A 15,977-nucleotide genomic window follows, 5' to 3' on the forward strand; every position below is an offset into this window, starting at 1 on the left:
GTTAGAGCTATATAATAATCTGTTCCTGTATTTCCTCCCACTTTAGCATTTGGCTTTTGCGAATATGGAAGTCCAGATTCGGGTCTTAGAGCAGTGAGATTGTTACATGACTTAGATGTCGGAGACAAGAAACTGGTGGTTAAAGTTGATGCCAAAACCAAGTCGGTCTTGGATGAATTCAAAGGTAAGTGTTATTACACAGGTCTATTGGTTAATTATTTCCAATAGGGATGTGCCGAAGCCGATTACAGATGTATGAAAATCAGCAAAAATCCGATATTTAAACCGGTACAGATAATACTAGAGTTTATCTTCTAATAAGTTGTATATTTTAATTTTGTAAGATTTATTGAAAATTTGGTTATGGTTCTTCATCATTTGTAGAGTTTTTGTAATAAAATTATTGCAAACTCTCAGAGGATCAACCTACCTCAAAATCAGAAATAAAACAGTACATTGCTGAACCAACTATTCCACATGACCAGGATCCGCTGTTGTATTGCAAATTCAAAAATTAGAATCCAAACCTGAAGCAAGTGGTGAGAAAATACTTGCGGCATACTTGCTGCATCAGTATTCAGTGTTGCTGGACAGATTTGCGATAAGAGAAGAAGTAGGTTACTTCCAGAAGTGCTTCAAAAACTCGTGTTTCTGAAGTTGAATCTGGCAGCATTAAATTTCCAACATTAAGAACAGGAATTAATTTTGCATTTCCAGGAACTGCTTGTCTACTAATAAAACTCTTGAGAATCTGTTGTTCTTATAGATTCACATAACCACTTTTTTTAGATGCAAATGTACATTTGAATCTCTCGAGAATATAGGAGGGTCACAATTTATATTTTGAGCCTTGGCAACACTGATTGAAGTTAGGCACGATTTGACGTTTGAACGGAATCGTCTGGCATTTTTGACCATAACGTACTTCAAATGTTTTGTCAATAGCTTGATTTGTGTTGTTTATGTTGCCTTGGAGATGCGCAACAACAATAAAATGGAATTAACTCGTGAACATTTTCGTGCGATGATTTTTTACGATTTTCGACGTGGATTATCAAGACAAGAGTGCATCGATCAACTTACTTCCACATTTGGCGATGAAGCCCCATCCTTTGCCACTGTGAAACGCTGGTATAACAAATTTAATTGTGGCCACCATTCACTCACCGACGAGATTCGCGAAGTTCGTCCAAAATCAGTTGTTGTTCAAGAAAACGTAATACTTAAAGATCGTCATGTGACTGTGAGATTGAGGCAACCATAGGCATTAGTTCCACCAGCATATATAAAATATTACATGATCATTTAGCTGTGAGAAAGGTATGTTCTCGTTGGATCCCACACAATTTGACAAAATCTCAAAAAGACGCTCGCGTCAATTGGTGCAAACAAATGCTCAATAAATACAATTGTGGTGCTTCAAAAGAAATATATAAGATTGTAACAGGTGACGAATCATGGATATATGCATATGAGCCGGAATGAAAACAGCAGTCGACTGTATGGGTGTTTCAAGATGAACCCAATCCAACAAAAGTTGTTCGCGCTCGAAGCACATCGAAACAAATGGTCGCCTGTTTTTTCGGGAAAACTGGTCATGTGGCAACTGTGCCTTTAGAGGAACGTAGAACGGTCAACTCTGAATGGTACACAACAATTTGTTTGCCAGAGGTCTTCGGTCAGATACGGAAAACAAACAAACGCCGTCGGATCATTCTTCATCAAGACAATGCCAGCTGTCACACATCTCGTCTAACAACCGACTTTATGAACAGTCAAAAAATCGAATTGATGGGTCATCCGCCGTACAGTCCTGATTTGGCACCCAATGACTTCTTCTTGTTCCCGAATGTCAAGAATAAATTGCGTGGACAACGATTTTCGTCGGCGGAAGATGCCGTTGATGCGTTCAAAAACCATATTATGGAGGTGTCTCAAGAAGATTGGAAAAACTGCTTTGACAAATGGTTCGAACGAATGCAAAAGTGTATTGACCATAAAGGAGAATACTTGGAAAAACAATAAAGCAGTTTTCAATGCCAAATTCCTGTTTTTTCATTGTTAGGCTCAAAATATAAATAGTGACCCTCGTATATATATATAAAGGATTTTCCAAGAAGAATGATATGATTTTGAAATGAACTGGCAACTATGCTTCAAATGTTATAACTGTCACTAGTTGTCATTTGTGTTTAGTATACTGTGACAATTCATCATGGCTAAATACACGCTTCAAGAGTGTTTGGTTATTATCCAATAAAAAGATATGAAAATAGACGTTCTATTGAACTTGAAACGGATCATAATTTTGGGCAAAAAATTATCTTCTCAGATGAAGCTTATTTCTGGTTAAATGGATGTGTTAAACAAAATTGTCATTTTTGGTGTGAAAACAATCCACAAGCACTTGCATCTGCAAAAGGTCACTGTATGGTGTGGTTTATGGCATGGTGGCATCATCGGACCATTTTTTTTTCCACAACGAGGAAGGAGATGCAGTTACAGTGACTGGTGAGCGGTACCGATTGATGTTAATAGATTTTTTATGGCCAAATTTAGATGAAATTGATTTGAGGACATGTGGTTCCAACAAGACGGTGCCACATGTCACACTGCTAATGCCACTATCGACATATTACAAGAACAGTTTGGTGAAAGGATAATTTCAAGAAATACAACTGTAGTTGGGCTCCAAAAAGTTGTGATTTAACTTGTTTAGATTGCTTTTTGTGGTGTTATTTGAAATCTATAGTCTATGCAAAAAGACCACGAACCCTTGATACATTAAGATTGAACATCGAATGCTACATTCGTGACATTAGGCCCGAGTTATTGCACAAAGTCATTGAAAATTGGGTTCATCAAATTCACTTGTGTGCACGAAGTCGAGGTGGGCACTTAAATGATGTGTTATTCAAAACATAATGTAATAAACTATGCTTCAAAATAATACAAAAAGTTTGGTTGTATCTGAAATAGTTTTTATTTTATTTCATTGTAAAATCATATCGTTCTTATTGGAAAACCCTATACATATGATGGCCAATAGAAATGTACATAGCAAATTTTGTTTTTGTCATGCTGAAAATAACATCCCATTTCTTTTGAATAATCTTATGTATCGTAATTGGTTAAATATCGGCACCGGTATCAGTTCCTTCCAGAAATTATCTGTGAGTACATCAGCATCAATAAATTTTCAGTTTCATCACATCCCTAATTTCCGATAAAATTGTTTTAGTTTTTTATCAACATTGTTTTTGTCTCCTCTGTGGCTGAGCTCATTGAGTGCTGGACTTGCGATCTCACCTCTTAGTGGCTCAATTTAATTTAATCATCACACGTCCTCAATGTCACTATTAGCTGAAAGTGATACAAAAGTGACACTAAATGAAATTGTCTGTACATGATCAAATTAAACCTGAAAATGCATTTAACAATGCTTAAAGCAAGTGATGTCAGAGCACACGTCAGGTTCCTTCTTGAATTCTTAACATCCAAGAATTTCTTATTATGAATGGTTCCAAATAAAGCCTGTTGTGACACTGTCAACCAATTAGAGCACATGCTTTTAAAATCTATTGTTGAAAAATTTATCAACATACAGAAACTGTGGTGAAGATAACAGAAACAACATGTAAACACGGAAGTTGTGACTTGTAATAAAGAATAGGAGAAACGGTGGAATAATCTTGTATGTATTTATTTAATCTCAATTATACAAGAATAAATAATGGATATTTCTACAGCTGTGAGTGATGTGATGATAAATTATATTCGACAACAAACTGTGAATTATATTCTGTACAGATAATGTTTTGTGATATTATATTGTGCCATTATGATTACACATTTTCTCTGATATCTGAGATTACATTTAAACTACAATAAATATATCACATTGCTTTCAAGTTCGATATACATATGTGTTTCTTTTGGAAGGAAATTATTATTATTTGTTAGGACTAACCTATTTTATTTATTTTTCTTTCTGTACACTCTACCACCTTTTGGTAAAATGTGAAAATGTAAAATTTTTGTTTGCTCCTGTATGGGTGTAATTTCAGACTTTTCAAGATTTCCAATAAGAGCATTGTTCTGTGGCTTTCAATTGTCAATTTTGTTTAATCGCCATATTTCAATGATAATTGAATAGTGTACAGATGGCTTAACCAAATATAACATTGCTTCTCTTTTCTGAACAAAGTTTACTCTTACTTTGTAGCTGACAGAAGAAAGAAATTAAAATGTACGGATGACAAGTCACCTGTCATTGATGAATCTAATGATGAAGATGACTACATGGATGAAAATATGAAGCAGAGTGATAGAATTGCCAAGGAGAGAATAGCTGCCATCATGAGGGATTATGATTCAGACATGAAGAATTACACACCCTCCAAGAAACACCAGGGTATGCTTTATGATAATAAAACTTTACCTTTGTTTTTCAATTGTCCGTGTGTGTAATCAAGGGGTCCTGGGTTCGATACCTGGTGGAGGCACATAGTGGTTCGGATCCCGCTTTAAACTGTAGGTCCAGTCCCGATTAGCCTTATTTGCATAAAGTGGACTTAAAACACCAAATCAACCATGTTCATGTTGCCATTCTTATGTTAAATTTAAATGCATGTTAGTTTTTCTATTCCTCCTTTCTTTTTATGCATTTATTTAAGATTTTCCATTGAAATTTTGTTTGAGTTTGTCTTTTAAGTCAACTTAATGCATAGATAGGCTAATTAGGCGTGGATGCTTAGTTTAAAGTGGGATCAGAACCACTGTGTACCTCCACCGGGTATTGAACCTGGGATCTCTGGATTACAAGCTGATAACATTATCCCTGTATCATCAGTGGCATTCTGTTTTAATTTAATGATAGCATTTACGGTATATACCTAGCACTGTATGGTTTATGTTTCCAACATAGGAATTTCTGTGTTTCCACATAAAGTTGTTACATAATCAGTATTCAATATTGTAACAGTTGGCCTTAGTGTTATGTCATTACTAGGTAGATATGTGCTTTTTATGCCATAAGCTGTGAACCAGTGAGGTTTCTGAATGCCTACCTGCATATTAACTCCTGATAATGTCAATTGTTTCAATGTTCTCATTTGGTAATCAAACTGTAAAGTACTTCTTCATCATTGTCATTATAATGCAAAGTTTGTGATGCCCAATATATCAGAATGCTGTGTGTACATAATCCACTCATCTTAATTTTTCAGTATCACTTTATTTTTTAAACATGTTGGTTATGTGAAATAAAATGTTGACAGCGATACAATTATAAAATTCAAATCTTCTTCTGTATTTGATCTTTTAAAAATTAATGTCCATTTGTTCTTTTCTTTTGAAGATCAACTAGAAAGAAAGATGCAAAAAACTCAAGAAAAACTTACCAAATTGAATCAGGTTGTTGATCCTTCCCAGGATGAATCTGGTGTAACAAGTCCAGAGAGGCGAAGCAATGTAAGTAATCAAATATGTTGAAAAAAGACAATTCATATTTTTGGGTGTTTAATCATGGTTGAACAGTTACTACCTGTGAAATTAGCGGGAATTTTTCCAATACGCAAATTAGCATATATCAGATCATTCAGATCCTACAGTGATAAATGTGCCCCATCGCTATAATATGTATAACAAAACTAATCGATAATAGCTTTAGCATTTACTCAGTTAACAAGATTTTTTGAAATTTGAGATTATTCCAGAATAATTTGTGCTTCCATATTTTCAATTATAAAATTTGATATGTCATTGGTTTTTCCCTTCTCCAAATGTTATCTGCCCTGAAAGATTTCTAAGTCCAGAAATCGTTAAGTTGGCAACATAGCTCTTGAGCACCAGCACAGAGTAGCCAACTTTACTGTCGATCTACTAGGCGAGAAACACTGTGGTGAAATATTTACATGCATGGTTATAAAATGAAGTCAACGTATTAATAGAGAACAAAACTGAAAACTTAAGTATGACGAATAATTTTAGAGAATACTTGCAATTTGGCATGTTGAAATTGGAATCAGAGAAACTGTTGTGAGGTTGGAAACACTGCACTCCCTTGAGGAAATTGCTGTCAAATTTGAACACAAATCGTCATAATTACGAATAGTTTATGCAAAATAAATACTTTGCAAAATACTGAGGAATGAGTGAAAATTAATAATTATCATAATTTGCATCAAAAATGTGTTCGTCACATTGAAAGTGGTAGCTTGCGCAATCATCAAGACGTTTGCTACCAGCGATGTTGTTGAATCCTTGGTAAAGTGCTTGCGTCAGAGCTTTTTCCTATGAATTAAGGGGCACGGGTTCAAATCCAAAACTCCAATGTTTTTTTTTTTTTATTATTATTTTTTTTTTTTATTTGTAAGTATGGCATTGAGATACATTGCGTATGGAGTTTAGTAATTATGTTGAATAATTTTGTTTCAGAATGTTCGCAGTAATTAATTCGGGGTAGAAGCGATGAATGTTTCCATCTGCCCAACATATTTGTTTTTTTTTTCTTTCTGGCACTAAGGTATACATTTCAGAGATGACATTTATTTCAAAGCAATAATGTTCCACTAGATCTAGGAAAGCTAGATATGAAAAGTCTGAAATTATCTTGAAACTTATTTGCATAACATGTCCTTGATTATTATTGCCATCCATTCTAAGCAATTCTTTTTATTTCTTTTTTTAAAAAACAAAAGGAACTTTTATCAATTTGGATCGAAAAATACATAAAATTATCATAATCGAAGAGAAAGTATTTGGTCAAACAAGGAATGTGATGAATAAGCTATGCTTCTCATGTGCTTTCTGTACTTGTCACGATGTATTTGATTGTCTGCTGCAATTGAGGTAGCTAATTTAAGGTTTACAACTCTTGGAAGGAATCAATGTTCCTTCGCGTACGTGAAGTGTCTGAATGCAGGCATCTTCTGTAATTCCAGCTTTCATTCATTGCTACACATCCATCTCTGTCATAAGCTTGCAGTTAATGTAATATGTTTGGTGCAAAAGTGATACAAAGATAAGATTGAATATGTCACCTATCGGCTTCAAACTTGAAGGCAACAGTGCAAGGGAGAAAGCAGCTCTTTGGCTGCGAGGACGGTGCGTTCTGCGAGAGCATGCACTGTGCATGTCCGTTTTCCTGAGACGAAGTTTCGGTATTATCCACTTCCATGTATTTTGCCCTATTCCTACCTCGAGCTTCTGCCTGCTGCCCGGTGCTTTCACCTGGGTTCAACTGGGAATCTGCACCATTGCGGCTGGCTCGCAGTTTTTCTTTCGCAGCAAAAGAATTTGTTGTGGTGCACCTTCAAGGACATTACTTATTATGTAGGATTTTTTTGCGAAATGGTGAAGATATTGTTTGTCTATTCTTGAAGTGAATACCGTACTACCGTACATTACTGGGAGTTCTCTTCTGCTGTGTGCTATAGAGCCAACCGCACCTTCATAGATTAGTCACAGTCCTATAGAATGACCTTAAAATTATTTTAAAATGCCTAAAATAACTTTGACTCTGAAAATGAATGCTTAATCTTATTTTTTTTAATATTATATTATTATATATGTATGTATGTTTGTTCTGGCATAACTCTCGAACGCCTGGAGCAATTTCAACCAAACTTGGTGCACATATCACTTGCAATCTGGAAAGAAATACTGTGGGGGTAAGTCACCCCTAGGGGTGGGGGTGGGAAGGGGGTGACGTAAAAAAATCGAAAACGACCGACATTAGTGTGGAATCCGTAGTTTTCGGGGTCGCTAAGATGAATAGTGACACTCCCAATGCCGTTCAACTCCAAGTTCATCACCTATCAGGATTGGGGGTGAGAGGGGTTGAAAAATTAAATGTCTAAAATTACCTAGATTAGTGTTGAATCCATAGTTTTCGGAGTCACTACGCTAATTGGTGACATTCACGATAAGCAACCTTGGTACACACATGACTTACAATCTGGAATGAAATATTGTGGAGGTAAGACACTCCTCACATCCATAGGGGTGGGGGTGGGAAGGGGGGACGTAAAAATAATTGAAAAGGACTGCTATTAGTGTGGAATCCATAGTTTTCGGGGTTGCTAAGATCAATAGTGACACTCCAATGCCGTTCAACCCCAAGACACCCCTGGGACCCCTACGGGGGTGCGAAGGGGTGACATGTAAAACGACCGATATTAGTATGGAATCCATAGTTTCTGGGATCGGTAAGATGAATAGTGACACTTGCAATGCCTTTCAACTCCAGTACATCCCTGGCACCCCTAGGGTTGGGGGTGGAAAGGGAGTGACATGTAAAAATAATCGAAAACGACCTATGTTAGTGTGGAATCCATAGTTTACGGGTCACTAAGATGAATAGTGACACTCCCAATGCCGTTCAACTCGGTATAAATAAATATCCGGGCAATCAGCTAGTTTTTAATAAAGTAAGAGAGAGTAATAATTCAATGAAAGCAGTTTAGTGGTAATTTAGTTTTCTTTATTTTTACTTCAAGGTTACATAAAAAACCCTGCAACTTTTTTTTTTTTGTATAAGTCATTCACCTTTTAGAATGGACCTTCCATGATATAGTAGATGACCAGAATCTTTAAATACAGTTGTGTTTCGCGTACAGAAGTAAAAAGGTAAAGTGCTCCCCTGTGCGTTGCACCACACCACGAAGGCGTATAAGGGTGTGTGGAGTTAGGGCCCCCACACTTTCTTCATCACGGCCGAAGGTGGGGGTGAAGTGATCATCACCATGCCCCTGGCTGCCTTAACCCCCCAGAGTTTCCTCGAGGTACTCACTTTATAGGATGATATAAAAATCCTGGTTCAACATTTTGATTAATTTTACTTTAAAAACAGAGATTAAAGTGATAATAAGAGACCTTAAAAGTAGGCTTCACACAAATAAGTTTGCTATAATAAAAAAATCCAAAAAAAAAATCACAATTATTTAATGCATTGACAAACATTTCACTTAAAAATAATATTTTAAGTTTTTGACTTCTTTTTATAACCATGCATGTAAATCTTTCATCACGGTGTTTCTCGCCTAGTAGATGGAACTGCAGTAAAAGTTGGCTACTCTGTGCTGGTGCTCAAGAGCTATGTTGCCAAATTAACGATTTGTGGACTTAAAAATCTTTCAGGGCGGTCAGATAGCATTTGGAGAAGTGTACCATGGTCAGCTACACCAATTTTGGATTTGGAGTTGAACACATTTGACGCCTTTTGTGGACTGGTGAAAACTGTTGGTCCAGTGTAACCTTTTATGATTGAGTTGTCTCTTCATTATTTCATTAAATAGAATCTGTCTTTGCAAATTTTCCGCTGATCTGGAAATCCTGGTCCAGCCCAGGAAATCAACCTGTATGAATATATAATGCTAAAATACAGAAATATGCCTTAAAAACTCTCTCTATTATGGCAAGTTTGTTTTTCAGTGAATGTATACTTATTGAAGATACTTCATTAAATCGATCAAAAGATACCATTGAAATATTTCAGCCATATTATTTCAGTCCCTTTTCTGATAGCCTATGCGGCATACAGTTTAAGAAGCAATATCGGGCAGGATCATTCAGAGCCTGTCCATTGTATTCAGCCAGTGGCAGGAGTGCGACGTTGTACAGTTAGGAAACTGCGGTGTGCAAGATAAATGCCGTGTTCTGTATTTTTCTTGCACGCAGGAATTTTTCATAAAACTTACCACTTTAAGGTCCATCATGAGAAGGGGCATGATATTTTGAATCTGACACTTTGTCCCATAAATTTCAGTCGCTTCAGTTACGGTTTCTTGAAGAAACTCTGGAAAACAGCATGTCTCCAACACAAACACAACCTTTCATTTTCCTTCCATCTTTCTTTTTTTCGTTGCAACCATGTTGACACAACTGAGTTCTTGTTTTGGGAAAACAATGTGTGTTAATTTCGTCTCAATATGCACAATGGCCCTTTATTGTCGTGGGCATTCTTGACCATTGAGAGTCTGAGTCATTTTGAGTTCATCATTTTCATAGCAGGATGGTGTAAAATTAATCGCATATCGTTCACTTGTGCGCCACAAAAAACAGTTGTGTGAGAGGATTCCATACAACCCTTTGTATAATAAATAGTATGTCAGGGTGGCGACAGACCTGGAAAACCGGGAAAAGTCAGGGAATTTGAGGTGTCAAAAAAAGTCAGGGAAATGTCAGGGAATTTCGTCTTCATTGACTTCGAACACTCTTTTGACGAAAAATGTTATAACTCGGGCACTATGGGAGCAATCTACTTCGGATAACTTTTGTTTTGCAGTTAAAACATCAGCACATGCAACGGTGTACAATTTAGAACACCGGATCGAGGAAGGGGGCTTGGGGGCACGTCCCCTGAATTTCAATGGAAAAAAACAAAAATCTGGAGTTTGCCCCCTCTTCTCCCGCTATTTTGGAGAGAAGGCGCGAACTTCAGTATTCTTTTCAAAGAATGGACATTTCTCAAGAGAATGAAACATGTTTTATGTTCTTGGGTGCCATACAAGTTGAATAATAAGCCAAAATGTGATTTTTTTTGTACGAAAAATAGGTAATTTGCATTTTTGGAGGAAAATTGTTATAACTCTGGCACTAAGGGAGCAATCTACGTACTTCGGATATTTTTTTATTTTGCAGATAAAACATCATAACATGCAACCGTGTACAATTCAGAACGCCGAACCGAGGAAGGGGGTTTCGTGGGGGGGGGGGGGGGGGTGACCCCCGAATTTCAATGGAAAAAACAAAAATCTGGAGTTTGCTACATTCTTTTCAAAGAATTGACATTTCTCAAGAGAATGAAACATGTTTCATGTTTTGGGTGCCATACAGGTTGAATAATAAGCCAAAATGTGAAACTGTTTTTTACGAAAAATAGGTAATATGCATTTTTGGAGGAAAATTGTTATAACTTGGGCACTATGGGAGCAATCTACTTCGGATAAGTTTTGGTTTGCAGCTAGAACATCATAGCATCCAACCGTGTACAATTCAGAACGCCGAACCGAGGAAAGGGGGTTTGGGGGGGGGGAGCGACTACCGAATTTCAATGAAAAAACAACATAAATCTGGATTTTACCCCCTCTTCTCCTGCTATTTTTGGGAGAAGGCGCAAACCTTAGTATTCTCTTCAAAGAATGGACGTTTCCAAAAAGATTGAGACATGTTTCATGTTCTTTGGTGCCATACAAGTTGAATAATATGCCAAAATCTGATTTTTTTTTTAAAAAGAAAAATTACGAAAAATAGGTAATTTGCATGTTTGGAGGAAAATTGTTATAACTCGGGTACTATGGGAGCAATCTACTTTGGATAAGTTTTGGTTTGCAGCTAGAACATCATAGCATGCAACCGTGTACAATTTAGAACACCGAACCGAGAAATGGGGGTTTGGGGGGCGCGACCACCGAATTTCAATGAAAAAAAATAACATAAAAATCTGGAGTTTACCTCCTCTTCTCCCGCTATTTTGGGGAGAAGGTGCAAACCTTAGTATTCTCTTCAAAGAATGGACGTTTCCAAAGAGATTGAAACATGTTTCATGTTCCTGGGTGCCATACAAGTTGAATAATGAGCCAAAATGTGAAACTCTGTTCGGAAGTGTGGCATGGATATGTTGCGGAGAGGGGGGAGGTTGGTCATCAATATGAATTTCCCAGGCTTGCTCCAGAGCTGTGTCAGAGTTTCCACCCAAACATAAGAGTATGAAGGTCCAAAAAGCACATTCATTTCGTAATCAGCACCATGATACCTTATGGTATCATCGGGGATAGTAAAGGTTAAGCCTCTAAATATTACGTGGAAAATGCATTGAATTTTCATTTTTTCTTGTCCGTATGGGAGTAGTAAGGGGACTTGTGAACAGAGGGGATAAGAGCGGATGGCGCTGTCCGATAGTTGTCGGACGTCGTAGTAAGGCATTTTGTTAGGCAAACTGAAGGAACATGGAAACAAATATGTTCCATTGATACATACGATTTTTGTCGAATATTGCCACCCGACAAAGTATCTCACTACAACATGCGACAGAAATTGCATGGACTGCAACATCCAACAAAAATCGCATGCATAAACAAGAAGAGCTTTAGACTGCAAATATGCTGCTGGAATTTTATTACTCTTCTGGCTCACTTCACCTTATTGAATGTAGCAGTGCTTACGAAGGTTTTCTTTCATCATCCTGACGCATTACTGGTTTCGCACAAGTTAACATACGTTTACAATGACATTGCAATATTCTTAGATATCAAGAAGAATCCAACCAAACGGGATATATATTGAATACTATCACGATAAAGTACAAAAAAACAACTGCATTGGTGGACGTTATAAAAATTGGCAAGTGCATCTCCCAACCGTAAATTTACTGCAACACTAAGTATTGCAATGAAATTAACGCCACTCTCTGTCCTGTCTGTTTAATGTCGTGAGAGATGGTCTTAAATCTCTCACTGAGTGAAGTTAATGTCCAATATTATGAAATAAAATACTAATAATAAAGACGTAAATATTTTAATATCATATTTACTCGAATCATTCATTCATAACAGCAAATCACTTCCTTCAGAAATTGACTTTTCTTTGCCAGCCCTGCTAAATTTTCACTTTCCGTCTACTGATTTATACGAGGGGTGGCCAGAAAGTAATTTCCAATTTTTCGCAAACGCCAAAACCGTGAAAAATGATAATTGCTGCGAAATTTTGTTTAGGAATGTGCAGTGATGTCTGGACACATTTTACGCCCGTTCGAAATATCGAAATAATGTGAATTTGGCAAAAAATGCGAATTGCTGGCGTTTTTAGCGATTTTTTTTTAAAGAAATGTCCCAAAACAACGAAAAATTCCATGAAATCTAACATCCTTGTCTTTTCTAGGCCATGTTTGTGTACATAGAACATGCACGTTTTCCAACATTTTACTCAAGAGTAAACTATAGAGTTATACGTACGTGGAATAATTCCGACAGCCACATTAAATCATATATTTCCCACGCTTTTTCAACTTCTATCAAAACCATTTGCATCACGGAGCAAAGTGGCAGAGTTCTCACAGGAGATCGAGTGCGTTTCTACCGTCACACGGGATATGTTTTGAATTACCAAGCTAAGTGCGCACTATTGGCGAGTAATAATGGAGCTCAGTTGTTAGGGCATCTGACTACTATGCGAGAGACCCGGGGTCGATCCCCTGCGGGGGAGAACCGGGATGTTTTCCACCTATTCAAACTGCTCCGGCACCCACCCAGCATCATATGAAGCTGGTACCTTGAGAAAACTTTGAGGGATAAAGGTAGCCAGGAGTGTGGTGCTGATCACATCACCCCCACCTTCAGCCGTGATTAAGAAAGTGTGGGGCCCTAACTCCACACCAAAATTCCATTATCTAAAATCCTTACCTTAAAATTAATAAAGGGATATGGAAAATAACTTTCCCAAAATAACTTTCAAGATATCAAACTCTCGCGAAGAGGCGTAAGCCATGTGACTTACAATTTGAAACAGCAGTTTAAAAACACCATGAAGGTATAATTTCAGATATTTGCCAGAAAATGCACTAAAATGAAAATGTGAATTTTGGGAAAAATAACACCGTATAGTAAAAAATAAAAAATAAGAAAATACACCAATTTGAAAAAAAATTAAAATATCAAGGTCCCTACCGATTAGGCATAAATAAAACAAGAATATCAGTTGTAATTTATTGCATTAGTAACAGTGAGTCCTAACCTAATTTTCGGCATAATCACCACCGTTGTTCTGGCATGTGTCGTAGCATGGCACTAAATTTTGTATGCCCATGGTATCTGTGTCTGACAGCAAAGACGAACTATGTCTACCGCAATGTAGCTGTCAAATCCTTGCCTTACCTGAAACCTATTCAGTTAAACAATGAGATGAAAGTCAGTACATTCAAGGCCAGGGCTGTACAGGGAGTGGTCCAATATCTCTCACCTGAAGTGATGCAAAGGGCCCATGTGTACTCAGCTGTATGGGGTTGTGCACATTCGATTGGCCTTCTGTGAATTGTCTCCACCATCGTCTGACCGTACTATCACTCACAACGTCCAGTCTGCACAACTCACACGATTGCTGGTGGCTCTGTGCCGAATTCTGAGCGTGCAATGTAGGCTACATCGCAGTCGGTGGGATACTTTATGAGAGCTGCAATCTTTAACCTAGAACTGTCCTAAACCGGCTGCATTGCAACTGTACCAGATTACAGCTACATGCCACTTCTTCCTCCGTGCATGTGTGTGTCGCTCTCCGGCCACTAGTGCTGCATACAGGCACCATTGGAGCTTTTACAGGATGCCCCTCGTATATGAACTTTCAGAAGCTTTTATTATTAGTGTTTTCCTGTTTTAATGTGTTGGTTTAAGTAAATCAGGACAATGCAATTCTATAAATTCCATGCGTTAAATTTCTAATACTTACATACCCTTTTCATCAGTATTAATGGTATAACTGCATGTTGTCAGTTTCACAGCACTTCACTTGGATATACTGTACTAAAGCAGAAATCCCATTAATAATATAAGGAAATATGACACTTTATTTTGTTCGATTCAGTTGTTTCACTTATATGCAAGAGTTGTTTGCGTTACAGAGAAGAGAGAAGTAGCTTTATGCATTGAAAAATGAGTCCGCACTCATAGGTTTTGCAAGAAGAGGGTTCCAAACCTCAGTGGAAAGATCAACATATAATACCGAAAATGTATAAGGAGACTGATAAATTACAAATTGTATTTCTTAATCATTCACTCTTATCTCATTTAGTCTTAACTTTAAAAATAATCAAGTATTTTATTTTAAACTTACTGCGTATGACAAAATTCCATAATCCTTCCTTAGCTTGTGAATTGTAATAATTTTCCAAATTCACTATTTTGCAGTTTGAATTCAAATCATAGAGAATAGAGAAATTAAGTCAATTTAATAGAAGATAATATTGGTACTTAGCAAAACCATACGTGGATCTGTATGAGTTTATTATTTCCATTTGCAAAAACATTGATGTAGTTTAGTTTGTAATTGTCAGGGAAAAATGTAAATTTTGTCCTGGAAAAGTCAGGGAATTTCATTTCTGTTTGTTTGTAGCCACCCTGGTATGTGTTCCGTGAGTGTTATTTGATAATGTCACTCTCGAAACGTAGCACCAGTAGTACAGTCAACAAGGGTAAAATAATGCATTCACAACCCATTAAAAGCATATTCTTACTTCAAAGAATTGGCGTTTGAAGAAATGCATGCTAAAACAGTGTTTTCTCAGAGTCTAGAACTTATGGCTAAAGTGTGTTGTGTACGTGTGAATATTGTGTCGCGTATTATAAAACAGTAAAACATCTACCTCAGAAATCGGTGAACCCCTATTAAAATCTCCTGGGAAACATGCTAGAAAACAGAAAAGTGTTACTAGCTTAGATGACTTTGAAAAAGATTTACTCTGCTATTCTATATTAATTTGTATTTTCAATATATTAAAAATACAAAACTTTGTTACTTACGTGGAATGAGTATCTATTTTGTGCATCGACGTTTCGGAAACAACTGTTTCCTTCTTCAGGTTCTTTTCCGGCTATCCAAAATATACCATAGCCTCGTCAAATCCTGTCATTCGTCAGGAAAAAGGAAACTACAAATTTGGTAAAGGTAAAATTTGGAAAACACTTCTAAAACCATTGTTACTCTCATGTTCTCTATCATTGTTAAATCTATCACTATAAAACCTTCGTACTAAAAGTCCTATGTACAACTAAAACTTTAAAAAATTAGGGATGCCCTCTTGTTACACTGTTCCCATGCAGCCTGGCAGTTTCTTCCTTGTCGTATGTATGAGGTTGCGGTCATGTCGTCTCTCCCTTCCCTGACCTTGAACTTCCATTTCCCCTCCTCGTTATGTCATGTCAAGATCAAAATCGTGTGTTATTTGGGCCTCGCGTATTACGCTACTCTACAGTCTTTCCCTTCCG

At 37.0% G+C, this 15,977-nt stretch overlaps 1 protein-coding gene across 3 annotated transcripts in view; it reads left to right on the forward strand.

The window, feature by feature from the left end:
- LOC145978557 (RNA-binding protein 25) overlaps positions 1–15,977 on the forward strand; it is a 77,320-nt gene that overhangs the window by 22,901 nt on the left and 38,442 nt on the right. For all 3 annotated transcript variants that reach the window (XM_083111247.1, XM_083111250.1, XM_083111248.1), the window contains 3 exons: positions 47–184; positions 4,226–4,414; positions 5,360–5,472. In XM_083111247.1, coding sequence (XP_082967373.1) covers positions 47–184; positions 4,226–4,414; positions 5,360–5,472 — 440 coding nt within the window. The remainder of the gene's footprint in view (positions 1–46; positions 185–4,225; positions 4,415–5,359; positions 5,473–15,977) is intronic.

Source organism: Lepisma saccharinum, chromosome 25 (genome assembly GCF_977018435.1).
Source record: "Lepisma saccharinum chromosome 25, izLepSacc3.1, whole genome shotgun sequence".
Taxonomy (NCBI): domain Eukaryota; kingdom Metazoa; phylum Arthropoda; class Insecta; order Zygentoma; family Lepismatidae; genus Lepisma; species Lepisma saccharinum.